Source organism: Solea senegalensis, linkage group LG1, assembly GCF_019176455.1.
Source record: "Solea senegalensis isolate Sse05_10M linkage group LG1, IFAPA_SoseM_1, whole genome shotgun sequence".
Lineage (NCBI taxonomy): Eukaryota > Metazoa > Chordata > Actinopteri > Pleuronectiformes > Soleidae > Solea > Solea senegalensis.
The window spans coordinates 38343238-38370880 of record NC_058021.1 but is presented as its reverse complement, the minus strand read 5'-3'; the positions used below and the strand labels follow the sequence as shown (position 1 = coordinate 38370880).

The following is a 27643-nucleotide window of genomic DNA, read 5'->3' as shown; positions in this document are numbered from 1 at the left end:
AATACAAATTATGTGTTTAATTTTGTAAATTAAACACGCCGAATTAACGTTATGTGTCCTAGTTTGCTATATTTATCGAATAAACATGCACATATGCCCGAATTACTTTGAGAAATATAAAAAATATTACTCTTCTGCGAGTTCATATGTCCCAGTACAAAAACTGCGTTTGAGTCTGCAATTTTTTTTTATTATTAGAAATTATTCACGCCGAATCATCCATTTGTCATCCATTGTAAGTTTTAGTTTTTAACTATTGAATGAACTTACAGTTGTCAGTGTTTTACTCTGGTAGTGAAATAAAGTGAACGTTTAATTTGTGCTTTTAGCCTCACTGTAACCCAATATAAAGGTCTTATTTTTGAAATTAATAATAATAATAATAATAATAATAATAATAATAATAATGATGATGATAATAATGATAATACATCACATTTATATAGCGCTTTTCTAGACACTCAAAGACGCTGACATGCTGAATAAGCCGTTGTCACTCAGTTTTAACTTTGATATATTGAATGGATGTAGAGTTGCCAGTAGTTTTCGCGAAAGAAATTGTAAAACCAGAGTAATTTCAGGCGAGTTCTGAAACGTTTCATTCCCTGTCCCAGTACAGAGCAACTGAGGTTTCATCCTCAATATCGTTACCCAATATAATGTGCCTATTTTATTTATTTGTTTTTAAATTAAACACGCCGAATTAATCCTGATTAATGTTTATTTTTATTTTATTTTCACTATTGAATAAACTCACAGGTGTCCGTGAATCACATGAGAGTAAAATAAACATAAAAACGTGATTGTCGGACGAGTTACGTCGCACGTTGTTTGTACCAGTTATTTTTTGCTTTTACTTTGAAGGGATTGCACCGTTATTTCCGGTGTCGCTGCAGCCAGCTTGTCGCCGATGGAGTGCTCGGTCCCGGTGCAGCAGCATCCAGCCTCAGAGTGGACGGTGCGCGGCTGCACACGGAACAAGCAGGAGCCTCCGCGAACTCACTGCTCAAACCCGCGGGGACTTTGTGCTCGACACCCGGGGCTGCGCTGCTGAAGTGACCGCTGCAGAGCGGAGGAGCTGCGGAGGATGAACCCTCAGTGCGCCCGCTGCGGGAAGATCGTGTACCCGACGGAGAAAGTCAGCTGCCTGGACAAGGTGAGCGCTTTTACCTTCACTCGCACACACACGCGCAATGTGAAAGTAAACAACAATTCTAAAATTAACATTTAAACAAACACAACTCGCTTAAGTCATTAAGCAATTTATGGTATCGCGATAAAAAGCTCTCATGATGCTTACTGTAAATTACTGGCATCGTTAACAGTGAGTGTAGAAAATGATGAATATTTAATTTCAGCGCTCTAGTGATTTACTTTGAACGGCCACAAGGGGGAGCCTGCATCTTTCCACGCAGGACCGTATTCTCAACTATAAAAAAGAAATAATCGTTTTTCACGATAATAAAATTCTTATAATGATGCATTTTTGGGAATACAGAGACTTTTTTGTAACTTAACATTTTGAAATTGTTGTAACTTTTTTTTCCAGCAATATCGGTTACTTTTTGGTACATCAGTGACATAACATTTTGAAACAATTTTATTGTTGTTTGGGTAAAAATTTTGAGTTTTTCAGAACTTAACATTTTTTAAATGTGTAACAATATTTAGTTACTTTTTAAGTAACTAAATATTTGTAACATTAGTGACATGTTTTGTAACGTAACAATATTTTACCTTTTTTTGGCAACATCAGTTACTTTTTGTTACACAGTGATGCGTTTGTAATATGACATTTTGTAACATTTTTATTTTCAGCAATATCCGTGGTTTTAGCATTTGTGGTGAGTTTTTACGACACGTGAGGATAACGATGTAAACACTTTTATGGCTGTAGAATTGTCAAATATCTTTATATATTTCCAGATAACTTTCACTTTCCCATAACTGGCAGTTATTTATTTAAGCATTTAAGAATCACAGTACTGAGAAGCTGATGTCACAAACGTGCGACGTGTAGTCCTGCGGTTCTACCGTAATGACAAGTATATGGGTGCAAATAAAGTTCTATTTCTCTGCTTTCTGGTATCTGTCCATCTACTACCGCTGTATCCTCCACATGAGAGTCACGTGAGGGTGGCTGTGGGGGTGGAGTCACACCTTGGACAGATCGCCAGTCGGTCGTTTTTTGGAGTTTACGGTAATGAGACGTACGCAGGACAAAAGAGATTCATGAAACGCACAAACACGATCACAGAGACAGAAATATTCTGACAGCAGCTCCAATGATGAGTCATATCGTTTCAGGACTGTCTTGATGAAAGAGTTTTGGCGTTTTGTGTGTGTGTGTGTGTGCGTATTGCATAACAGTGATAAATTATGGATAAATCCTGAGCAGTGTTGCAGTCGCCGTCTGTCCTGTGAGGCATCGGATGACACAATAACAACAACAGCAGCTTCATCATGAAAAAGGGCAAAAATATCACGATTCCTGACCTGAATATGATAACAACTGCACGCACAGAGAAAAGAAGGAAAGAAGACAAGATTTTTAATTTGTGTGGTTTCATGTATTCATGTGTTTGAAGTGCGTGTTAAAGAGCGTGGGAGGCGTCGTTGTCGTCGTCTGGCACAGAAACAAAGACGTATGTGGAGAAAGTGAGAAGGCGAGCGACAGAGACAGAGAGAGAAGCAGAAACTGTCCCTGCTGTGACTCACAAGACACTTTAGAGAGTTAGTTGTTTCTTTTAGGGCTGGAAAAAGCGTGGTATAAATCAAACCAACATTTCCATAAGGCTGCATGATATGTCTTATAAATAATCTGTGTATATGTTGAGTCTGTATCCTGATATAGAGCAGATATATACGTTGATATGAAGCTGCACACAAGTTGTTTATTTGAGAGTGACGACACGCTGTAAATACACAGTAAAATAAATATTAGCTACTGTTTACATACAAACAGGAGTGGATGTTGCATTTGAACATATCCTATAATGTGTGTGTGTGTGTGTGTTGTCGTCGTCTCCAGAACTGGCACAAAGGATGTTTCCACTGTGAGGTTTGCAAGATGACGCTGAACATGAAGAACTACAAAGGCTACGACAAGAAACCGTACTGCAACGCGTGAGTACACTACTCTATCTATGTCTATATATCTATATATATCTACATCTATCTATCTATATAACTCAGTGACCATGAGTTTTCATCTGAAATATGCTATTTTATCAAGATACGATACTTTATCGTGACATTTAAGTCACGATACGATGTTATCAACATATTTATTAATGTTATGATATTATCACAATATACTGTATCATGATATTTAAGTCACAATACGATATCTTGATACGATATCACAATATTTAAGTCACGTTATGATATCATGATATTTAAGTCACAATACGATATCATGATATTTATGTCAAAATAAAGTCACAATACTATATCACAATATTTAAGTCACAATACGATATCACTATATTGCGATGTACTCACACAACAGCTCGAGCGAGAGTGAGGACAATTTTTAAGCTCAAAATAAACTGATACTTCTCAAAATTTCGCAATAGTTCACTATTTCCTCCACCCTTTCTTTGAAATAGCTTAAAAACAACTCGGCACAAAATGGCGTGCCGGTAACAGCTTTGTAGTTTCTAAAACGACAGATACTCCCCTTTGTTGTCTCGGTATCGGACTTCAGAAAGTGTTGGTGTGTCGTCGTTGATCGTCTTTGAAAAGACTTTATTTTGCTGGTAAGAAAATGGAATTTAAGAAGAAATAAGAGGGTTTTCATGTTTCTGTTGTAACTACAGTCTGTAGTCAGTGTGTTTGTGAACACATGTGTTTTCACTTATTGATAGTTCATGTTTAATTTCCTGCATGTGTTCATTCATCGAAAAGGTTTTTATAGACGCGGTTCTGGTTTCTGGTCGCTTTCAGGTGGTTTTTGGGCCCAGCCCTGCTCCACTGTACACACACACACACACACACATGCGTTGACTGCGTTTCTTCATATGTTCACACACTGGCTTTGTTTTCATGTGAGAGGCCGGTTGTTTGGTTTGGTCAGTGCGGTGAGGCGTTCAGGGACGTCAGGGAGAGTGCCACCCTTTTCACCTGCGCGTTATACGTGAACTCACAGCAGTGACCTTTGCCCTCGATGAGGTAAAAAAAAAAAGAGGCATTTCCTCGCTGCTCACAGAAACACACCGGCTTTGTTTTCACTCAGACTCCGCCCCCTCTCTATGTAAACAAACAGCATGGATGCGGTGAACGGGTCTTGGTCAGTCCCTGAAGGTTTATTTTTTATCCACACTCCAATTCATATAAAAACAAGCAAAACGATGTAAAACCAGTAAAAGCCGCACAATAACAACAAATAACATACAGTTCAGCTTCTCAAATGTGAATATTTAATATAAAAATCACCGTTTCCAGGTTTGATCTAGATTTTTACAATATTTTTGAAATTTAATGAACCGAACAAGTCATGGATTCATGGAGAAAGAAGACAAATGTCAGATAATGAAGGTAGGTTTTTAGATGGAAAATAAAGTTTTCTTTTCGTGTTTTTAAGAGGATTTTAGATACTTTGAAGCTGTAGAGACAGTTTCCTGATCAGTGAAGGTCCGTCTCACGTCTCTGCTCCAAAATATATACTACATTTATTGTAATAATTAAAATTTTCTTTTTGTTATTCTTCAGCTTCTTAAATGTCGTCATTTCCAGGTTTGATGAACGTTTTATTTTATGGACCAAACATCTCATCAGTTTATCAAGACAATAATCTGTGGATCATTATATAAGCAACTCTGTCTGCAACTGAAAATGTCACTTTTGTGTTTATAGATTTGAAAATTAGGAAGCAGCGCACAAACACACGCACACATAGACACACACACACACTGTGTGACATTTGAGTTTGTCCCCCCGTGTCCACAGATCTGTGGGTTAATTCAGGTCAGCGGTCCTGACTGTCTCACACTCTGCAGCTAATGGCTTTCGAGAGTTTGCCCTCTGCTGAAGAATGTCACAGCAGAGCATTAAAACTCTGCCGGGGTTATTTATTCCACTTGACACGGCAAAAAACTGGAAACCTGAAATCCTGACCTAATGTTTCCTGAAGCTCTTCAGCAACGGCCTTTTCTTTTAAGAAGCTGCTCATGAAATCTATGTCAGTTTAAATCTACGATGTCTTCAGAACATGTTCATCTCTTTATCTCACTGTGAGACAGACTTTTCTAACAGGAAACTGAAGTTTGTAAACCACTCACTCTCCCACACCAAATTCCACAGAGGAAATCAGTGATTTTAGCTTGCGGGGACACAGCTGCTGGTCTACTGCTGCCTCGTGTGGTCACTTTGTGTCACTGAGGTAAAACCAAATGAAGAATTTTAAATGCCAAAGTGACAAAATAAGATATTTGAACTTGGGGTTTGGTGTGGGAGAGTGAGTGGTTTACAAACTTCAATTTCCTGTTGGAAAAGTCTGTCTCACAGTGAGATAAAGAGAAGAACATGTTCTGAAGACATCGTAGACTTAAACTGACGTAGATTTCATGAGCGATCTTTTCCTTTTCCTCTCATGTCATTTCTCTTCTGTTCCTTTCCTTTCCTTTTCTTCCCTTCCTCATTTTCATTTCTCGTTTCCTTTCCTGTCTGTCCTTTCCTTTTCTTCTCCTTTCTGAATGTCTTCTCTTGCCTTTCATCTCTCATCATCGTTCCTATTTCCTCTCCTCTCCTCTCCTCTCCTCTCCTCTCCTCTGTCACTGAGATGAAGATGAGTTGAGAACATTGTCCTCTGTGTTAATGAAGACGTCCTCATGTGTTCACCCCTTCATCAAACACTCTGCTGACTCTTAGTGAAGCAGTGAAACTGCAGAGACGACGCTTTTCAAAATTTTCTTTTACTCTTTTACGCTCTGAAGATTTTCTTAACTCGACGTTTGTCGTAAACCTGCTCTGGTTTACGACTTTCCTCACACCGTTAACGATCCACTTCCTGATTTGAGGAAAACTGGACCAAGTGTCGAAATCCAGAATCACATGGGTCATGTGATGTAACCGCCTTTGACCCTAGGTCAAATGAAGGATACAATTAATGAATGTTCAAACAAGTGTCGGAATCTCCAGAGAATTTAACACAATATTTTGTCTCAATATGATGTTATCACAATATTTAAGTCACAATTTGATATTATCACAATGTCTAAATCACGATACGATATTATCACAATATCTAAGTCACGATATATTACCATGATATTTAAGTCATGATACGATATTTTCACGATATTTAAGTCATGATACGATTTTATCACTAGGGCTGTAAAGTGGTCGACTGGTCGATTAATCAGTCGATACGTTCTGGTTCGACTCAAATTCTGATAAGTCGACTTTTTGCCGTGTTAATTCCATAAAGTCTGTGGTTAATTTGATTTCATCTGGAGGAATGTACCAAGTGCTAATAGGGGTGTTTTCAGATCACCCCTGTTCCACAGATCACAGCGTGTCTTCAGAGAACACGCCCCTTGTTTTCAGTATTTTGGATTAGCCCAACCCACAGTAGACAGAAAGACTACAAAATGTCCAGTAGTTTTATTTAATTTTGAGCTACAGTCAGTCGTCCTCTAACATCCATGTCACAGACAGTGTGGCAGCATTTTACAAAAAAAGTCAAATAAAGTAAAGTTTGCCAGCAACAGTTTGCATATCACAGCTCGGCTACAAACATATCAGATAAAAACGCAAAGCTAGCTTGTCTTCGTTATGTTGCTTTGTCTGTTTCTGTGTACATGAACATATCAGAATTAGCATATTTCAATGTTTTAGTCTAATAATCATTGATTCGTTTTATAACTCGCCCGCAACAATGGCAGCAGTCTGTGTCTCAGCCGTGAAGCTGAGCTCCTATGTTCAGTGTCTCTGTGAGAGGACATGAGACAAATCATCTAAATATTCCTCAACAGTTGATATCGTGCTGATATCGACGTAGTATATTTTGGAAATCATGCGCTATGATATTGCGCAGATGCACAAGATGCAAAACGCTTTCAGAGCCGTCAGCCCCCCGACTAGTTGATTTTGAGTTGAAATTCAGTCGAACATGAATTTCTTTGGTTGGTTACAGCCCTAATTATCATGATATTTAAATCATGATAAGATTTTATTGCTATATTTAAAACATGATACAATTTTGCGATATTTAAAGGTGACGTGGAATGCTCGTATCGCACATATATATGTTAGTTATGGAGGTCTACTTACATATATTAACTTGTTTTTATGGTCAAAAACCTCCTAGTTGCTGCAAACGAGCCGAAATATCTCCTCACTGACGCTCTCGTCAGCCGTGCTGTTTCAGACCAAAATCACACCCCCAGAACGCAGACTGTGTTGTGATTGGCCAGCCAACGAGAGCTGCTCTCAGATACACAGCTCCCCCTCTGGCACGGTGGATGCTCTGCATCTCAGCAGCTACAGGAGGAGCGACGGTGGTGAGAGGAGTGGTGAGGTATACTGATGACAACATCAGCAAATGGAAGTGCCTTTCCACTTTGCAGAGCCCAGGAAAACAATAAAACCCTATTTTCTCAGCAGTGGCTGAACTGTTTGTTCTGAAACTTTATGGTTTCATAAACGAGGTAATGACACAGATACTCACACAAAAGCAGCGTTAATTGGAGCTTCCGGTCTATGTCGCCTTTAAGTCATTATAAATTATCACGATATTTAAGTCATGATGCAATATTTTAAGTCACTATACGATATTATCACTATATTTATGTCGTGACAGAAAGAAACAAGGAGGCTGTTGTGGTGAATCACTGAGAGAGAGATGGAGGAAGAAGAGGAGGAGGAGGAGGAAGAAGAGTGACAGCTGAATGTGTGTGTTGGTCAGTCTGGCCTTGTTCCATCCTCCTGTTTCTCTGCTGATGAAAATCTCAGCGTGTGCTCACAAAACACTTGGCTCCGAACAACCTTGTTTACATTTTAGCAGCTCACACACACACAGACTCACAAACCTGCAGTACAATACTGTAACCACTATATGTGTTCATATAGTCTGAGAGGATACTAATGTTTGTAATGTAACGAAAAACAGTTTAACAATTTAAAAAAAAAAGAGTTTAAAATTGACTGTTTTAAAAACGAAAATGACCCAATTTAAAAAAAACGTTTCTTTTGTTTACTTTCATCGCCACAAAATGTTTTCAAAATATTACAAAGTAAACATTTTTTGCACACATTAATAAAAGTTGATTTAAAAATGTCATGAAGAATTACATCATTTTCGTAATTGCTAAACTTGACTTCTTTAAATAATTTTTTTTGCGACATGTCGTGCTAAATTTCGCCCAAAAAACGTACAAAATCATCAATTACAGATAAATGACAAGCCAAAAATTTGGAAAAATGCTAAATGCGAGGACAGAAAATATTATGAACTTATAGGAAGAGAAGTAAAAATAATTTTTTTTACAGCATTTAAAGATTTTTAAGCAAATCGCGCAAAAAACTGTTTACGACATTGCATAAAAAAACATCTTTTAATGTTTGTAAACATTGTGACCTGACGTGTGTTTTGGGTGCGGGGCTTTGGCCAGAGAGAGGCGGGGATGTACGTGGTCGCGTCTTTTCCACACGTACTGACCCTTTAAACTTCAACCAATACTGAGAATAAAAAATGACACTAAAACCAGTTCCTCAGACATGGGGTTCTGCCTCATTAGGACCAGGTTTTGGTTTTCACGAGGACGGCTGGTCCTGACGAGGTCTGTGTTTATGACAGAAAAAAACAAATACAGGAACACACACACACTGTCCTTTTAACTGTTTCCAATAATACAATTTAACACATCCTGCCTTTCTGTGTTTACAATACCCCACTGTGTGTGTGTGTGTTCATTAACCCATGTGTATTGAGGTGTGTGTGTGTGTGTGTGCGTGCGTGCGTGCGTGCGTGCGTCAGAGAGAGAGAGACCTACTCACAGACTGAGTTATTGTCCTGAGCTGTTTGTCGACACAGGGTTACCTTGGCTCGCTGTGTGTGCGTGCACGCGTGTGTGTGTGCGTGAGAAACATCAGACAGAGCCCGTCTTTGTCTCAAAGGATTGGGTTACACCAAACGAACAAAGCATCCATGGTTGCCAGTAGCAACGGGAGCAGGTGAAGTGAAACTTAAGACCAAAATAGTTTATGCACTGTGTGTGTGTGTGTGTGTGTTCTTGTATGTGTCGCCTCTTCAGGACCTTTTAATTTGTCGTAAACATTGACATCATGGAGACCAAAAACCTGGAGATAAGAAGAATCCCGTCCCCTCTGATCAAAGCCCCGCCCCCCAAAACCACACGTCAAGTCACTTTGTATTTGGCAAATTACGTCAGATCAGGACTCAGAAGAAAAGCTGCACAAACCCGTGTGTGTGTGTGTGGTCTGAGACAGGCCGTCCAAACCTCGACAGGAAGTCAGTGTCCCTGTGTTCTCAGGAAAAGACTGAATGGACTCAAAAAAGAAAAGAAAAGTGAAATGAAAGAGAAAGTAAGAAGTGGAGGAGACTGTCTGTACTGTTCCTGTGAACACCATGTCTCCACAGTGTCTGTCTTCCGACTTCTTACAAACACTCACTGCAGTCTCATAGTTCTGATTCTTTTTCCCCTCAAAATTCTGACTTTGTGTCCTAACAAGAATATACATGTGACTCTAATCCTGCTCTGTACTGAAGAGACAGTAAAAACACACTGTAGCACTTTATTTTGAAGTAAAATCTCACAGTAACACCTTATTTTGAAGTAAAAACACACAGTAACACTTTATTTTGAAATAAAAACACAGTAACACTTTATTTTGAAGTAAAAACACAGTGACAGACTGAAGAGAGTTGTTTTTGTGGCTTTTCTAACTTGAACAAACTCCTCGTGGTTAAAGGCAAACGGACAAGTGATGATGATGATGAAGAGGCTAATCATCACTTGACATGAACAAACCACCGCAGACTCTTTATGACTCCATGATTACTGTCATTATGACACAAGAACAACAACAACAGCAACACTGTAGCAGTTTATAGACAAGTGTATTTTTAACTTTTAAACAAACACTAAAGTCAGTCTCGCTCTGTCCTGACCTTCACTGTGTTTTTGTAAAATGGTTCGGGATTCAGACGGACCATACGGTGGCTCCAACCATGTTTGCCCATTTTAAGATCACTCCCACTTTGTACTGCTTTTCTACGACATCGTTGTAGCAGACTCAGCTCAGCTTGGCTCGTCTTTACTGTTTTTGTTTTCTTCTCGCTCAGAGATAGAACCTGGTTCCTGACGAGCTTCAGCGGAGCCAAGACTAAAATGTGATGTCAACAGACTGAAGGTCACTGATTGGTCAGAGAGTTTCGTCACTCAAGAGTCATGAGCGCGACTTTTGACACAAGAATCAAAGCCAACAATGTTTAACTGTAGATCAAAGTTAAAAACACTTAAAAATACTACTTATAGTTCCAAAATCTACTTATAATTCCAAATTCTACTTAACATTTCAAAATCTACCTATAATTTCAAAATATACTTAAAATTCCGAAATCTACTTATAATTTGAAAATCTTTTCATAATCCCAAAATATTCTTAAATTTCCAAAATCTACTTAAAATTCCACAAAATATACTCATAACTCTACTGAAGAGCCACGAGGGTGACGTCCAACACAAGAATCAAAGGCAACAATGTCCAACTGTAGATCAAAGCTAAAAACACTTAAAAATCCTTGAAAACATTAAGCGTTAAGTGTTAATTAACTTACGTTTAATTGAATTTTGTGTTTGTGGACAAAAACGTCATCATTTCCACGTTTGAGCCACGTTTTTCAACATGTTATGGAGCAAACAGACAGATGAATAAATGCTTTATTAATTCAACAACACTGAAGTGGAAAGAACCAAGGTTATTGTTCTAGAGTGAGTGAGTGTGTGTGTGTTTGTGTGTGTGTGTGTGTGGGAGAGAAAAAGTGGGAATGAGTGGGAGGAAGAGGAGGAGGAGAGTGAAGGATAGTTGAGCAGAGTGGTCAAACTGTGCTGCTGGGATTGATGATTCACACACACACAGTAAACTGCAGCCTCTGCATTTTCACACTTGGAATGTGTTTGTGTGGACGATGGCAGGTGAATCTATGTCCTTCCATCGTCCAAAAACATGCACATTAGGTTCATTGAACACTCTAAACCAGATGTGTTGTGATATTATTGGTATCATAGACCATGTATCGTATTGTGATATTATTGGTATCATGGACCATGTATCGCTTTTGTGATATTATTGGTATCATGGACCATGTATCGCTTTGTGATATTATTGGTATCATGGACCATGTATCGTTTTGTGATGTTATTGGTATCATGGACCATGTATCGAATGATGTTGTTATTGGTATCATGGGCCATGTATCGTGATGTTATTGGTATCATGGACCATGTATCGTTGTGATGTTATTAATGATATTATTATTATTGGTATCATGGACCATGTATCGTATTGTGATATTATTGGTATCATGGACCATGTATCGTATTGTGATATTATTGGTATCATAGACCATGTATCGTAGGTAAAAAGGGTTCAAGTTCAAGTCCAAAGTCAAGTTCCCCTTATTCATTTGAGCAGCGCCGGCGTGTAGTAGTGACGCTGTGTCGAGTGAAACCGTCAGATACTTTTTACTTTAGAGCGACTTAATTTGTTAATTATAATATGGATATTTGCCCCGGCATATCGATTATATCGATCACACGAGGAAGGACGACGATATGTCACCAAATCTTGATGTTTTGATCCACCCCTAATTTAGACACTGCTCTCTTCTCTGTCAGCTGCCCGTGTGTGTGTGCTTGTGTCTATAAGTCGTAGACTTTCATGTACTTCCTTAAAAACAAATCCTGGTCTTATTTTTATTCCTGGTCTGAATAAAAATGCCTGTAAAGACTCTTCCACCTCCATCTCTCATCCACCCACATCTCACAGCAGCAGCAGCAGCAGCGGCAGCAGTAACAGCATCTTTTGTCCTCACACACACAGAAACATTTACACAGAGTATATTTTAAGGTAATTTTTCCGACAACAGAAGGTCAAATGGCATAATAGAGGTCAGGGCAGGGTGTTTTTTTTGTCCTGAATGGGTCATTGTTTCTGCTGACGTCATTACAGTCAGCTTTTATTATCAAAGGACTGAACCTTTATTTTGAATAACGACTTCCTGTAAACCTTTGGCCGTGCCATAAAATATCACATGTCTTTTATCTTTATCCGAGTGTGGATATGAATCATGTCGAAGCACATTTTCTGTTAAATACAGGATAAATATCAAAGGAATGGTATACACATAAATGTTCTATGTTCAAAATAAAACCACTCACTCTCCCACACCAAACCCCATAGAGAAAATCATCATTTTTAGATTGCGAGGAAACAGGAGTTGTTGATCCACCGCTTCCTCCATCATTAAGGTCAAAATTGTCATTTTTTCAATCCTGCATTTGAAATCCTTTCTTCAGATTTAACTCAGTGACACAAACTGACCACAGGAGGCAGCAGTAGACCAGCAGCTCCTGTGTCCCTGTGAGCTAAAATCAATGATTTTCTCTATGGGCTTTGGTGTGGGAGAATGAGTGGTTTACAAAGCACAAACACAAACGTCCTGCCGTGAATGTAGAAAAATATTTGAACGTGGGTTTTTTTCAGACATTACCCCAAGACGTCGTTCACCATCGTGGCCGACACACCAGAGAACCTGAGACTGAGGCAACAGAGCGAGCTGCAGAGTCAGGTACTGCTTCAGATATATCTCTATGTATCTGTTACATTTCTACCTCAAGTGATAAAAATACTCGCTAATAACTTCATTTCTACAAAAATAAATGACATACTGTACCTGTGTTTCATGTTTATATAATCAGGATAAACAAAATAAAACTAAATAAAAGAGTATGAATAAGTCAGCCGACCTGATCTCCTCCCCTTTTAATTATCATTCACAATTTTTTTTTGTATATTTAGTGTTTCTTTGTTATATTTTTATTTATTATTTTTTTGTTTATTTTTGGCTGCTTTAATAAAATCATTTCTGGCATTTTGGATCAATAATATGCACTCATTGATTCTGTGATTTCATTGATTGATTTTAGTGTCTGACTGTATTTGGATGCTCTGAGTTTATAAGGTTTTCAAATCACACACACACATCTCTGCCATATGTCCCCCCGCGTGTGTGTCCAAACAGATGTCCACTCAGCAGTCTGCAGTACGTAACGTGCTGTTTGTGTGTGTGAGTGTGTGTGTGTGCTCTCTTAAAAATCTAGTTATAACCAGTTCACACACCAGAGATTCACTCCTTCATTTCCTCTCTCCATCCCTGTGTTAATTTGTTCATTCATTGAACATTTTTTTGGTCCTTGAGGGCTTTTAATTTGAAGGTCCAACTTTAGGTGGAGCAGATAAAATGGGTAAATTAAGTTTGTGAATGAGAATTTTAGCATCAAATCTAATTCAAACAAGTAAAAAAACAATGAAACGTTTGAATATCTGATTAAATATGAAGAATTCAAAAGGAGAACACGCCTCTGATGTCACAAATTTAAAGGGACTGTGCCTTTAACAAATATCTGTGTGTCTGTGCAGGTGAAATATAAGAAAGACTTTGAGGAGAGTAAAGGACGAGGGTTCAGCATCGTGTCCGACACTCCAGAGATGCAGAGGCTGAGGAGGACGCAGGAGCAGATTAGTAACGTATGGACACACACACGCTCCTGTTTGTCCTTGTGTGTCTTTCTGTGTGTGTGTGAGATGTGAAGCATTTGTATGAAATGTTTGAAGGAGGGTGCACTTTGGTCAGTGAGCGCGCACACACACACACACACACACACACACCCACACCCCTCCAGCGTTGTGGACACTGAAGAAGCTTCATCTCCAGCTTCAGTGTAAGTGACTCTACGTTTCTATAATATGAAAATATTATAGTTTAAAATCATCTTGTCTGAAGAGTTGATTTTGTGTGTGTGTGTGTGTGTGTGCGTGCGTGTGCGTTTCAGATGCTCCGCGGTGTCCCGACAACCCGCACGTGTGTCCCGACAACCCGTACCTGTGTGTTGATGTCAGAGCAGATGATGTCAGAGGTGCCCCTCTCCATCCCCAAAACACACACACACACACACACACACACACACACACACACACACACACACTTTTTTGTTTGTTTGTAAACCACTCACTCTCCCACACCAAACCCCATAGAGAAAATCAGTGATGTTAGCTCACGGGGGCACAGGAGCTGCTGGTCTACTGCTGCCTCGTGTGGTCACTGTTACTGAGGTAAATCTTAGTTAATATTAGTTATCTTGTTAATTTCCCCAAGGGAACCTCCCAAAGGGATCAATAAAGTCGTCTGTCTGTCTGTCAAATCTGAGCATAGAATTTCAAATGCCAAATTAACAGAATCAGACATTTGAACTTAGTGATGGAGGCAGCAGTGGATCAACAACTCCTGTGTGCTGTGATGTTAAAATCACTGATTTTATCTATGAGGTTTGGTGTGGGAGAGTGAGTGATTTACAAACTTCAGTTTCCTGTTGGAAAAATCTGTCGAACATTGAGATAAAGACGTGAACATGTTCTTATTCCACATTCTGGAATATTTGAACAGCTGTTTCCTCTGTTGTATATTTTTTCAGCCATTTCTTTCGCTTCTATCTTCTATTGTTTTGATGTTAGTTATTGCATTTGTTTGCTTACTTTTACCCAGATAAAAACAAACAGCAGCTTATGTTTATGATCATGTCAGGAATTTAACATCAAAACTAGTTGAACTAAAAACAGTGGATCTGCCTTTTCCTCCTCTTCCTCGCTCTTGTGTTTTTCTGAGCGAGTGATCTCATTATTCCGCTGCGTTTAAACGCCACACACACGCACTCTACCTCTCTCCTCCTCATTTGCTCGCTTTAATTAACACACACATGCTCACATTCACTCACTCTCTCTCTCTCTCTCTCTCTCTCTCTCTCTCTCTCTTCCACTTCCACACAGTGTGACATTCAAAGCCCACGCCGCTTCTTTTATTACTCTGCTCTTTTCATGGCTCATCTAAGCACAAAACACTGTCGGGACTCTTCCTGTCGGGAGAAAAATTACAAAAACTAGGTTAACGAGAGAGAAAAGGACAAGGAAACTGAATTATATGGACAAAAACAACATCATCAATGATGGACTATCAGTTGTTCTGATTTCTAACAAGAAACTGGCATTTTTGTTCTCTTGATAAGTGTAATGTAAAAAATTTGTCCAAAAGTTTTTTTTTTTTTAGTATTTGATGACCTTTTCCATGTATTTAAAATTTGATTCTACATAATTTGTATTTAAATACTGTACAGAATTGCACTGCAGTTATAAGAGAACAGTTATGTTTTTATGAGAAAAAGGAAATCGCCGTCAATAATCAACCATCGCCGGATTTCTAAACAATTCACACTTTTGTTCTCTTAAACTTGATAAATGTTGCTGAAACTTTATTATTTAATCCAAAAGTTTATTATTTTTCGTAATTGATGACCTTTTTGTCATTTACAATATTCAATTCTACAATATTTTTATCTAAAATACTATACTATAATGCTATTTCCACTAGATGGCACTGTCATAATCATTGACATGTCCTCAGACGGTGATAATTCATTATGAATAAATGTACTTTGCATGTAGTATGTTGAAAATAATTAAATTTTATTATTTTGGCATTTTTTGTACTTAACAGCATGAGTGTGACTAATATTTGACCTGGACTGAATCAAAATGACAAAGTTGAAGTGTTTTTAATTTAAAACAGGAAGCCGCTTCATGTTGTTGTTGTTGTTGTTGTTGACGACCTTTGAGTCGTGTGTGTGATGTCGCAGCGCGTTAACATTTGCCTGGGCTCTTGTTTACTTCATGGACCATCTGACGCTGTGATTTCACTGCCAGACGACCTGCGGGTGAGTGGACACTGAAGCGACCGCTCACTGTGGACTAAATATAGTGCAGTCATCACTGGATTTAAAAGAGATAAATGTTTATAAAGAAGGAACAGTGTCAACAATTCACCTTGTCAGTCTTTTTATCTCGGCACTGAAACCTGGAATAAATCATGTTTAATTGTAAAATGATTTTTATTGAAAGTGTTGTACAAAACAGTTTAATTTATCAATTATCCACCATCAGCTGTCCCCACGTTTCTAGAATAACTTGACTTTTGTCGAATGTCTCGACTTTTGTAGAATCTCTCGGCTATTCTCAAAAGTCTCAAATATTCTCAAAAGTCACAAATATTCTCAAAAGTCTCAAATATTTTCAGAGGTCTCGACTATTCTCAGAAGTCTCGACTATTCTCAGAAGTCTCGACTATTCTCAGAAGTCTCGACTATTCTCAGAAGTCTCGACTATTCTCAAAAGTCTCAAATATTTTCAGAGGTCTCGACTATTCTCAGAAGTCTCGACTATTCTCAGAAGTCTCGACTATTCTCAGAAGTCTCGACTATTCTCAAAAGTCTCAACTATTCTCAAAAGTCTCAACTATTCTCAGAAGTCTCGACTAAAATCTCTTGTCTTTTGTAGAATGTCTCGACTATTCTAGAATGTTTGGACTTTTCTAAAACGTCTTGACAATTCTAAAATGTCTCCACTTTTCAAAAATGTCCTCATTCTGAGTCAGTGATAAGACTTTTGTTTAGTCTGTTTAACCTAAGTCCTGAGAAGAATAGCTGCACAAACCTGTGTGTGTGTACATTACATTCCTTCCACTGTAGTCACCTTCAACCACTCCACACACACACACACAAACACACACACACAAACACAGTGGTTATGATAAGGTCTTGAGTAGAAGCTAAATGTGGACGGTAATCGTGATAAGACGTTCCCCGTGATCTGACATCGAGACGACAGTCGACCATCGCAGCAGACGCTCGAGGACGAGATTGAGTCGCTTAGTTGCTCGTAGAGTTACTGTTTTTTGTTTTTAAATTAAAGCTAAAACAGGAAGTTGAAGAAGATTAGACGAACGAAGACTGTGACATTTGACAAGCTGGAAAAGAGATAAAGACGTAAGGATAAAACTTAGATAGAATAAGGTGAGTGCGGGAGACTTTGACAATGTGACGTACAAAGTTTGGTAGAGTCTGCGACATTTGAGAATGTGACGTACAAAGTTTGGTAGAGTCTGCGACATTTGAGAATGTGACATACAAAGTTTGGTAGAGTCTGCTACATTTGAGAATGTGACGTACAAAGTTTGTTAGAGTCTGTGACATTCACCGTTGACGGCTAACGAAGGTGCGTCCATGACCTTGAAGAATCTGGAAGGAAATGTTGGAACGTTACCATGACCTTGACCTGTAGACGATCCCATGTTGATGAAGACTTTAAGGAAGCCGAAAAAAGTCAGTGTATCATGCAGGATTCAGGCGAGATTACGTCTTTTTGAAGTTGCCTGTAGAGGGAGCTTAGCTATTGTTGCCGAAGTCACTGCAACACGATGTCTGTCATCATCGGACGCAGGCATTAGTGTGAATGTTCTTTTTCTGCGATCTCGTTTTGAAACGGTGTATTAAATATTATATCAAATATTAAAGCTTGATCGGCTAGCTGGATTATTGTCGTAGTTTGAGTTTGGGAACCTGCGACGCTAAAATTTGTGAAATCAAATTTGGGTCGGGCAGAGGTGAATTGTTTTTAGTTTTGTCTTAAAAACTGTAGCGACTTATCGTAGAAAAGTGCGATTTTATGATGTGTCCAGTCATAGTGAAGGTTTTGATTGTATTTTTTCTTCTCTCTTCATCTTTATGTTAAAAATCATCTCATCTAATGTTTTTGTAATCGTTTTAACTTAAATGTATTGTTGTCTTTATCCTCAGAAGAGAGCGACATGGAGAAAGAGGCAGCATCTGCTGCTCCGCTGACGGATGTACTGACTGAAGACATGAAGGGAGAGAGAAAAGCGTCGGTGGAAACGACGGTCGTGACATCGTCCACGTCTGTCGTCACCGCGACCGCGACGGACCGAGTAGAGGAGAAAGAGGAGGCTCAGGCAGAGGAGATGATACTGTCCACGTCTGTCGTCACAATGATGGAAAGGACGAATGAAGTGGAGGAGGAAGAGGAGAGTGAAACTGAGAAAGTATCACAGGGGGAAGATGTTGAGGAGGAAAAGGAGGAAGGAGATGAAAAAGAGGAGAGCGAAGGGAAAACGATTCTGGGACGTTGGGAATCAGAGGTTAAAAACTGAAATGAATATTTCACAAAATACTCCAAGTCTAAGTTTAAGTCTACGATGTCTTAAGAACATGATCACATTTTATCTCACTGTTTGACTTTTCCAACAGGAAACTGAAGTTTGTAAACCACTCACTCTCCCACACCACTGCTGCCTCCATCACTAAGTTCAGATGTCTGATTTTGTCACTTCGGCTTTTAAAATCCTTTGTTCCGATTTACCTCGGTGACACAAAGTGAGCTAAAATCAGCTAAAATCACTGATTTTCTCTATGGTCTTTGGTGTGGGAGAGTGAGCGATCTGATGCATTTTTCCATCAGTATTTTGTGTCAAACCACTTGTGTTTTAGTTAGAAACTGTGTGAATAAACGGGTCCTCCTGAATAGTGATGTTAACATGGTTTGAACATGTGTATTTTTAGGCTACTGCTGATGTGAAGCCTCCTCTGCCTGACCCAGCGTTCAACAGGAGGTGCAGTTTACTTGCCAGTGACGTGAGTTCATTCACTAATGAAGTTTACTCTTTGTACTCATGAGCTGCAAACAAACGACAAACTGATTATTTTGATTATCAGTTAGTTTCTGCCATTTTTGAGCTTCTTAAATGTGAATATTTTCTGGTTTCTTTGCTCCATATAAACAAAGAAATCGTTAAAACTGAATCACGTTGTGTTTGTGGACAAAATCAAGACGTTTTCTGGACCATACTCAAACAGTTGTGTTTCATCAGAAGCAGAAAATCTTCCTCGTTGTCCCGTACGTGATGTTTGATGGCGTGAAGGTTAACAGAGGAGTGACGTGAAGAAGGTGTTTTTTTTGTTTTTTTTTACTCCCTTCTACTGGGGTTGATGAGTCACAGCTGAGCTGCCAGATTTGACTCACATCAGGGAGTTGATGTCTCACCCGCCCACAGCGCTTTCACCCTCATTCAGTGTTTTAACTGTCTGATTCTCACACAGCTGCTGCCGCTGCTGCTTCCACCAGTCTAACTGCACTTTTCCTCTGAGTCCAATAAAGGCCCGTCTTTGGATGTTGGGCAGAGATGGTTACCAACGACAACGCTACCTCCAGTTCATACTGAAGGATGCAGAAAAAAAAGGAGGAGGAGCTTCAGTTTGTTTCTTGGAAGAAAATGTTGATCAAACGTGGAAATGATGATGTTCTCAAAGGTCTTGTTTTTGTCCACAAACACAAAATAATTCATTTTTAATGATTTCTTTATTTTATGGAGCAAAGAAACCAAAACAATGTTCACATTTAAGAACCTGAAAAATCACACAAACTGGTTTTAATAAGGAAATAATAAATAACATGTTGATTTTCTTTAATAAAAGCTTTGAAATTGTACGAAAAAACTTTATTTCCCACCCTAAAAAATGTCCTCATCGTTTCATTAGCTGACTTTTTTCTGAATAATTTTCTGTCGACTAATTTCTCCATTAATCGATGAGTTGTTTGGTCCAGAGAATGTCAGAAAATGTTGAAATGATGATGTTCTCAAATCTGAAAGCTGAAAAATTACACATACTGGTTTTAATTACAGAAAAACTCTATTGTTATTAATAAAATGTGTGATGACTGATTTAGAAATACGCTAAATCACAACATGAATCATGACGAGAGGAATTTTGTGCGTAATGTAGCGACTAATTTACATCATCAATCATTTTTGAATTTGTAAACAAATCATTTCTAAGAGATGTTTGGTAAATTCATTAAAACTCCCTTTTATGCATGTTATTTAAAACAGAATTTGTTTAGTTAGGGACCTGAAAATATCTCCCATCTTTGGTTCCCCTGACCCAGTCTTTGAGAACCTTATACTGGTTTACTGTGTTCATTTGAAAACTTTCACCTTTCACCATGCAGGTGAAGTATAAGGAAGACTTTGAGAAGATGAAAGGTCAGAGTATGTTTGTTCCTGGAGCCGAACTCATCCACTCCAAGAACATCAGTGCTGTGATATCTGAGGTAAGAGATGAACCTGAACTTAACCCATGTTTTACAGTCAATGTGTGGTTCTATGGGTACTGACAGACCTTTTATAACTTATTTTAGTGACTTAAACAAAGGACTTGCTTAATAAAATCAGCTGAACTCTACGATGTCCTAAGAACCACTCACTCTCCCACACCAAACCCCACAATCAGTGATTTTAGTTTGCATGGACACAGGAGCTGCTGTGTCACCTCTGGTGCTAGCTGCTAATGTTAGTATCCATGCCGAATAACCTTTACTATCATTCTGCATTATTTTCAAATGCCATGTTAGCATTTAAATCACCTACTTTGCAGTCTGAAATGCTCAACCTCACTCCCAGTGAAAACAAAATGGCTGCCAGTAGAGACACAAGGAAATAACAAGGAAAAACTGATTTTAGCCACTTGACAAAATACTCAGCTGATAAAATCTATGTCAGTTTAAGTCTACGATATCTTTAAGAACACGTTCACAACTTTATCTCACATCTTCCTGTTGGAAAAGTCTGTAAAACACTCACTCTCCCACACCAAACCCCATAGAGAAAATCAGTGATTTTAGCTTGCGAGGACACAGGGGCTGCTGGTCTACTGCTGCCTTGTGTGGTCACTTTGTGTCACTAAAGTAAATCTAAATGAAGCATTTTAATGCCAAACTGTAAAAATAAGACATTTGATCTTAGTGATGGAGGCAGCAGTGGATCAACAACTCCTGTGTGCTGTGATTTTAAAATCACTGATTTTCTCTATGGGGTTTGGTGTGGGAGAGTGAGTGGTTTACAAACTTCAATTTCCTGTTGGAAAAGTCCAAAATAAGATCAGTGTAGTGTCCCAAAAATGGCTGGACCCGTTATTAGTCTCCTCTAGATTATACTACAACACCTATTTGTAAACAACATGCTATAACAACATTTTATATTTATAATATTAACTAGTATTATCACCATAATACACCTCTGCTGTAGATTGTTCTACAACATCTTTTTAGAAAGATAAACATACTTATTCTATTTCTATTTACTTTTTAATATTTGCTCACATAATCTCTGTAATACAGTGTAATGTCTACAGGAAGGCTGGTTTAGATGAAATTGAGGTTCTTTTCCCTACTTTGGAAGTTATTAATGCATGGCCACATATTCCAGGGATTATCTCAATGCTTTAATCTGGTCGTTGTGTTTCAGTCCAAGTATAAAGAGGACGGTAAGAAGGAGTCGTCCCTGTCTCTGTTCTCTGTTCTGCCGGAGACGCCACAGACACAACACGCCAGAGAAGCTTCAGAGCTGCAGAGTGAGGTTAGAATCAGATTATATAACTTTAACACTGACATTATTGTTGAAAGTGGTGACTTTAAATTTGTTTTTATTTGTTTATCAGATTAAATACAAAGGGAACTTGAAGACAGAGATTTCCTCCTCTCTTTATTCTCTGCTGCCTGAAACCACAGAGACTCAGTTTGTCAGAGAGCTGACGGAGATGATGAGTGAGGTCAGAGTGCACGAACCAATGAATGAATGAATGACTCACATGTTCATGTACTCACAGTGACAATTCAATTTAAACTTTACAGCGAGTTTGATTTTCATCAGTTTTACACAAAACTTCACAACTCATTTTATTCAGTCGTAAATTCTAGCATTGTTAACTAACAGCTTTGCTAACTTTAACATCACATTTTACATGTCATTTTGGATTGCTAACTACCAGGCTAATGTAAACATTACATTACATCTCATTTAGCAGACACTTTTATCCAGAGTGACTTACAAGGGAATTGAGTTACAACCTGCCAGTGGTGGAGTTGAACCGGTGACCATGATGTCTCTGCACACAGGGATACTGGTCTAAGCCACTGAGCCACTCTGCTCCACCCCCCACCAAACCATTTGACAAACGTGTGCCATCATATTTTATACACAAAACCACCATAGCAACATCATTGATGTTAGTAATACAGTTATCTTTGCTAACTAGCATGTTAAATGAGTGTATTTGATAATCATTATACAGTATTTTATTAATGAAAGAAATACCGTATAGCAACATGTGATGAGTGTTAACCAGCAAGCTAAGGGAGTCTATTTGATGAACTTACCATACACACCATAATGACATGTGATCAATTTTAGCATACTGCTACGTTTGCTAACTAGCAAACTGAATACACGTTACAAGGTGTTTGCATAACTGCTAGGTAGCGTAACTAGCATACAGTTTCACCTGTGTTTTTTAAAATGGATTCCATTAGTTTGCTAACTAGCATACTAGCTAACTAGTAAGCTAACATAATAATCCGATTGACCCTTACATTGTATTTCATTCAAAGAAAACACACACAGTTGCAAACATGTGATTAATGAGAGCGTCACAGCTAGTTCAGCTAACAAGCTAATGCACTATTAAGCACTGAAATACTTCTAAAAATTGTCGTAAAAACCCCACAAACAAAGATGTGAACTCTGCTCCTCAGAACAAATACAAAGAAGAAGGAAAGAAGGAGAGGAGCAGCAGTTTGTACTCTCAGCTTCCTGAAACAGCCGAGATGCAGCTGGCGAAGAACGTCCACGAGTTCCAGAGCGAGGTATGATGCCACAAAGACGCCACAACGGGAACCATTTGACCGGCTCTTTTCATTTAATTTGATTGTTGTTGCTGTTGTTTTTTAACTGTTAGAAAAAGTACAAAGAAGATGGGAAGAGAAAGGCGTCCATCTCCCTCTACTCCCATCTCCCTGACACGCCAGAGATTCAGCACGCACTGGAGGTGTCGCAGCTGCAGAGCGAGGTAAGACGGTCACATGACGGAGTACGAAGTCGCACATTTAGTTTGATGAAATCTTTTTCCTAACCAAGCAAGATATCTCTATAATCTGGATTAAATTAATTTACAAACTGAAATTTTAGCTTGAATTAAATATTTCGCACATATTTTTAAGGACGCAATTCGTGAGAAAATCTTTCTCCATTGACTTTAGATGTTGTTATTGCACTAAAAAAAATCCCTAAACCGACCTCATTTGCTGTTTCTCGCGAGACTAACAAAATCATGCGAGACTTGACCGTGACAGTCAACGTTACCAAAGCTACCAGTGCAGTTTAGCACATCGTATCGAACCAAACTGAAATATCTTGACAACCGACATCAAAACGGGACCATGTGAATATTAATTCAATACATTTGTGTTAAATGTTTTTCCCCGCTAACGACATGATTTTCGAGAAAATCTACATGAGCTCTCCTTTCCCCATCGACTTTAAATGTTATATTATTGCGATGAAAGGTTTGCTTGCATTCGTGGTGGGTGAGTTATTATTTATTATTCTGTACGTGTTTCACATCTCAGGTGAATTATCGTCCGAAGAAGCTTTTCAAAGGAGCTCCGCCCTCTCTTTACTCCCAACTCCCCGACACTTCGGAGATCCAGTTCGCCAGAGAGATGACGGAGATGCACAGCGAGGTATGACACAAATCTCTTTCTTCTTCTGTTTTTGTTTGTGATTGAATCCAGCAGAGAACTCATCATTGTTGTGGTTGTTGCTCCTCTTCTTCTCAGAGTAAATATAAAGAAGTCGGGAAGCGGAGCCTCTCGCAGAGTTTCTACTCGCAGCTTCCAGAGACGACTGAGACTCAGTTTGCCAAATCTGTGGCTGAGCTGCAGAGCAAGGTCAGACATGATGATGATGATGATGATGATGATGATTATGATGATATCTCCTGTTCATGTTTAAAAGACGTTGATGTGCTTCTCTGTGCAGATGCGCTACAAAGAAGCAGGAAAGAAAGTCACAAACTCGTGTCTGTACTCCTTTCTCCCTGAGACGCTGGAGACAGCGCGTGCCAAAGAAGTATCGGAGCTCGTCAGTGAGGTACAGACGCTCGCGTTATTACAATTCTCTCACTGTGTACTTACCTCATTGTCGTGACCTAACACTTAAACGAGTTTCATGATTGTAAAAGGGAAACGTGTATTATTTATTTATCACCTAATTTCTGCAGCTAAAGTATAAAGAGGACGGTAAGAGGGAGATGAACGTCAGCCTTTACTCTCTGCTGCCGGACACCATCGACACACGACACGCCAGAGAGGTGTCACAGCTGCAGAGTCAGGTGATCACAGGATGACTTTCTTCTCCATCACTGATAAAACCTGGTGTTTGTTTTTGTGTAAACTCTGGTGAATTCTGCTCTCACAGGTGAAATATAAAGAGAAGAGTCAGAGCGGTTTGTATCATTGTCTTCCAGAGACGACGGAGACACAGCTTGCCAAACAGCTGTCAGAGCTGCAGAGTGGGGTAAATGACAGAAACTAGAAAATATTCCCATTTAAATAGCTGAAAAATGACAGAAACTAGTAAATATTCACATTTAAGAAACTGAAAAATGACAGAAACTAGAAAATATTCACATTTAAATAGCTGAAAAATGACAGAAACTAGTAAATATTCACATTTAGAAAAATGAAAGAATAGAAAATATTCACATTTACTTCAGAAACTAGACAATATTCACATTTAGAAACTGAAAAAACTGAAATAGCTGAAAATGACAGAAACTAGAAAATATTCACATTTAAGAAACTGAAAAATGACAGAAACTAGAAAATATTCATTTAAGAAACTGAAAATGACAGAAACTAGAAAATATTCCCATTTAAATAGCTGAAAAATGACAGAAACTAGTAAATATTCACATTTAAGAAACTGAAAAATGACAGAAACTAGAAAATATTCACATTTAAGAAACTGAAAAATGACAGAAACTAGAAAATATTCACATTTAAGAAGCTGAAAAATGACAGAAACTTGGTTTAAAGTATGATGTAATTGTAGAAATGTCCTGTGTTGTTTGTGCAGACAAAGTACAAAGACGCTGGGAAGAAGGAAGCAAGTTCCTCTCTCTACTCTCTGCTACCAGAAACCATGGAAACGCTGCACGCCAAAGAGACGACAGATCTGCTCAGTGAGGTGCATGTTCATGTCCTCAGTCACAAACTAGTTTGACCGATTACTCTCCCGACTCTCTTTTTGGTTTCTGTCTTTACTGCGTCTTTGTTTCCACGTGAAGACGACGGGCCCGTTTCAGAAAGCAGGTTTAGTGAAAACGCTCAGTTAGTTAACCCTGAGATGAGGGAAACTCTGATTTTTCGGTTTCACAAAGCCAGTTCAGCTTAACACTGAGTCAGTTACCCCAACAACATACTCCGTGAACCTAACCTGCTCGCTGGCAGGTTTTCTTCAACAAACCCTGAGTTTCTCTGTGTCTCCTCCTGTCTGACACTCCGTCTCATTTCCTCATTCATACAGTTGATATCAAAACAAGTATCAGAGCGCATTCACCTGCCAAATTAATTTCAAAACATCGAAATCCCAATCACATGTTACTTCCAGTGTGCAAACTATACCCCGGGTTTGGGGGGGCTCACGTATATAATTGATTGAACTAATGCTGATCAGCTGTTCTCCTCCTCAGGTTAAATACCAGGAGAGCAGCAGGAAGCAGATGAGCAGCTCGCTGTACTCCACGCTGCCCAACACGCCTCAGACCAGCTTGGCCAGAGAGATGACGGACATGCTGAGCGAGGTGACGTGGAGCTTTCACGTCGTATCACGTGGGAATCATGTGGTCTGGGTATTAGCGGCTCATTGTTCTCTGATGAACCGCTCACCACACGTAGGATTATCATCAAACCAGGATCAGAGGGGGTTTCAGTTATAGTTCACTGTGTGTGTGTTTATTAAGCAGGGACGCTGTTAAAAATACACACCAGTGAATATGAAACCATTTTAATTTGTGCACAAAACAATGTAAGATTCTTTATATAATGGAGATTTTCTGCTATAATAACTCAATAACTGGCCCATATATTGACTTTAATTTTGTATTTAGGAAATCTGCCATCAGAACGAGGAAAACAGGAGAGATAATTATGGCATATATGATTATTATTGAGCAGGAAAAACCCACAAACAACAACAGAACTTAGAGAAATAGTTCAGTCAGTTCACACCAGGGAACGGTTGAGCTTTTCTCTGAGATCTGCTGCTGAAAACTGTTGGAACAAATGAACCTGTAGTGACCTGTTATGACCTCTAGTGTATGTTTACACAGTGACTTGTGATATGATGTCAGAAGTACTGGGTGAACACTCTGATACTGCGTTGTAACCCAACACCTTCTCTCTCTTTTTTTTATGGTATTTTCATTTAAATATAAATGAAGCTGTGTCATGTTTCACAGTAATTATTTAATAGTTAGTAATAATTTAGTTTCTGTCTTCTAACAGAGTAAATACAGAGAGGCCGGCGTGAGGAGTCTGACTCAGAGTCTGTACAGTCAGCTGCCACAGACGCAGGAGACGCAGTTTGTCAGAAGTGTCTCTGAGCTGCAGAGCGAGGTGAGGATTTCAAGCCACTTAACAAAATAAATCCATGTCGGTTTAAGTCTACGACATCTTTAAGTACATGTTTGTGTCTTTATCTCTAACAGGAAACTGAAGTTTGTAAACCACTCACTCTCCTGCACCAAACCCCATAGAGAAAATCAGTGATTTTAGCTCACAGGGACACAGGAACTGCTGCTCTATTGCTGCCTCGTGTGGTCACTTTATGTCACTGAGATAAATCAGAATGAAGGATTTTAAAAGCCGAATTAACAAAATAAGACATTTGAACTTAGTGATGGAGGCAGCAGTGGATCAACAACTCTTGTGTGCTGTGATGTTAATGTTGTTCTTTATGGGGTTTGGTATGGAGACGTTTTTGTGTTATCTTTTGTTTTAGGAGTTATTTTTTCAAAATAAAATACATGATTTTATTTTATCTTTATTTTATTTTTTTGTCATCTTACAAAGTAAAATATGTGCTTTATTTTATTTCATGTCTGTAGCTGAAATACAAACAGGGGAACAAAGACGTGTCCAGCTCACTATATTCAACTATGCCCGAGACCATGGAGACGCTTCACGCCAGAGAAGCTTCTGACCTTCAGAGCGAGGTGACCTCCACCATCATCATCATCTTTGAAGCTGCGCGGTGATCATTATTATTATTATTGTTATTAATAATAAACATCTGTTGTTTTCACTGTTCAGCTGAAGTACAGGGAGGCTCTGAAGAAAGACCTGTCCTCCAGTCTGTTCCACCTGCTGCCTGAGACCACAGACACGCTCCATGCCAAACAAGTCTCCGATCTTCAGAGCGAGGTAACGTCACGACAACGCAGCGACAGAAAACTCCCCGGGAGAAAACCTGCTCTACGTCAGCGTTTCTTCTCGTTTGTTTAAACGCAGCTGAAGTACAAAGAGGACGGTAAGAAGGAGATGAGCATGAACCTTTACTCTCTGCTGCCCGACACCATCGACACACAACACGCCAGAG

The 27643-nt window shown here is 39.0% G+C and overlaps 1 protein-coding gene across 2 annotated transcripts in view; it reads left to right on the top strand.

Moving 5' to 3' along the window:
• Positions 1–898: 898 nt before the first annotated feature.
• nebl (nebulette) overlaps positions 899–27643 on the top strand; it is a 52804-nt gene continuing 26059 nt past the window's right edge. The window contains exons 1-4 of one of the 2 annotated variants that reach the window (XM_044027315.1): positions 899–1156; positions 3032–3126; positions 12733–12817; positions 13669–13776. In XM_044027315.1, the coding sequence (XP_043883250.1) occupies positions 1088–1156; positions 3032–3126; positions 12733–12817; positions 13669–13776 (357 nt within the window). In that variant the 5' untranslated portion in view covers positions 899–1087. The remainder of the gene's footprint in view (positions 1157–3031; positions 3127–12732; positions 12818–13668; positions 13777–27643) is intronic. The other variant, XM_044027323.1, reaches the window with a different exon arrangement.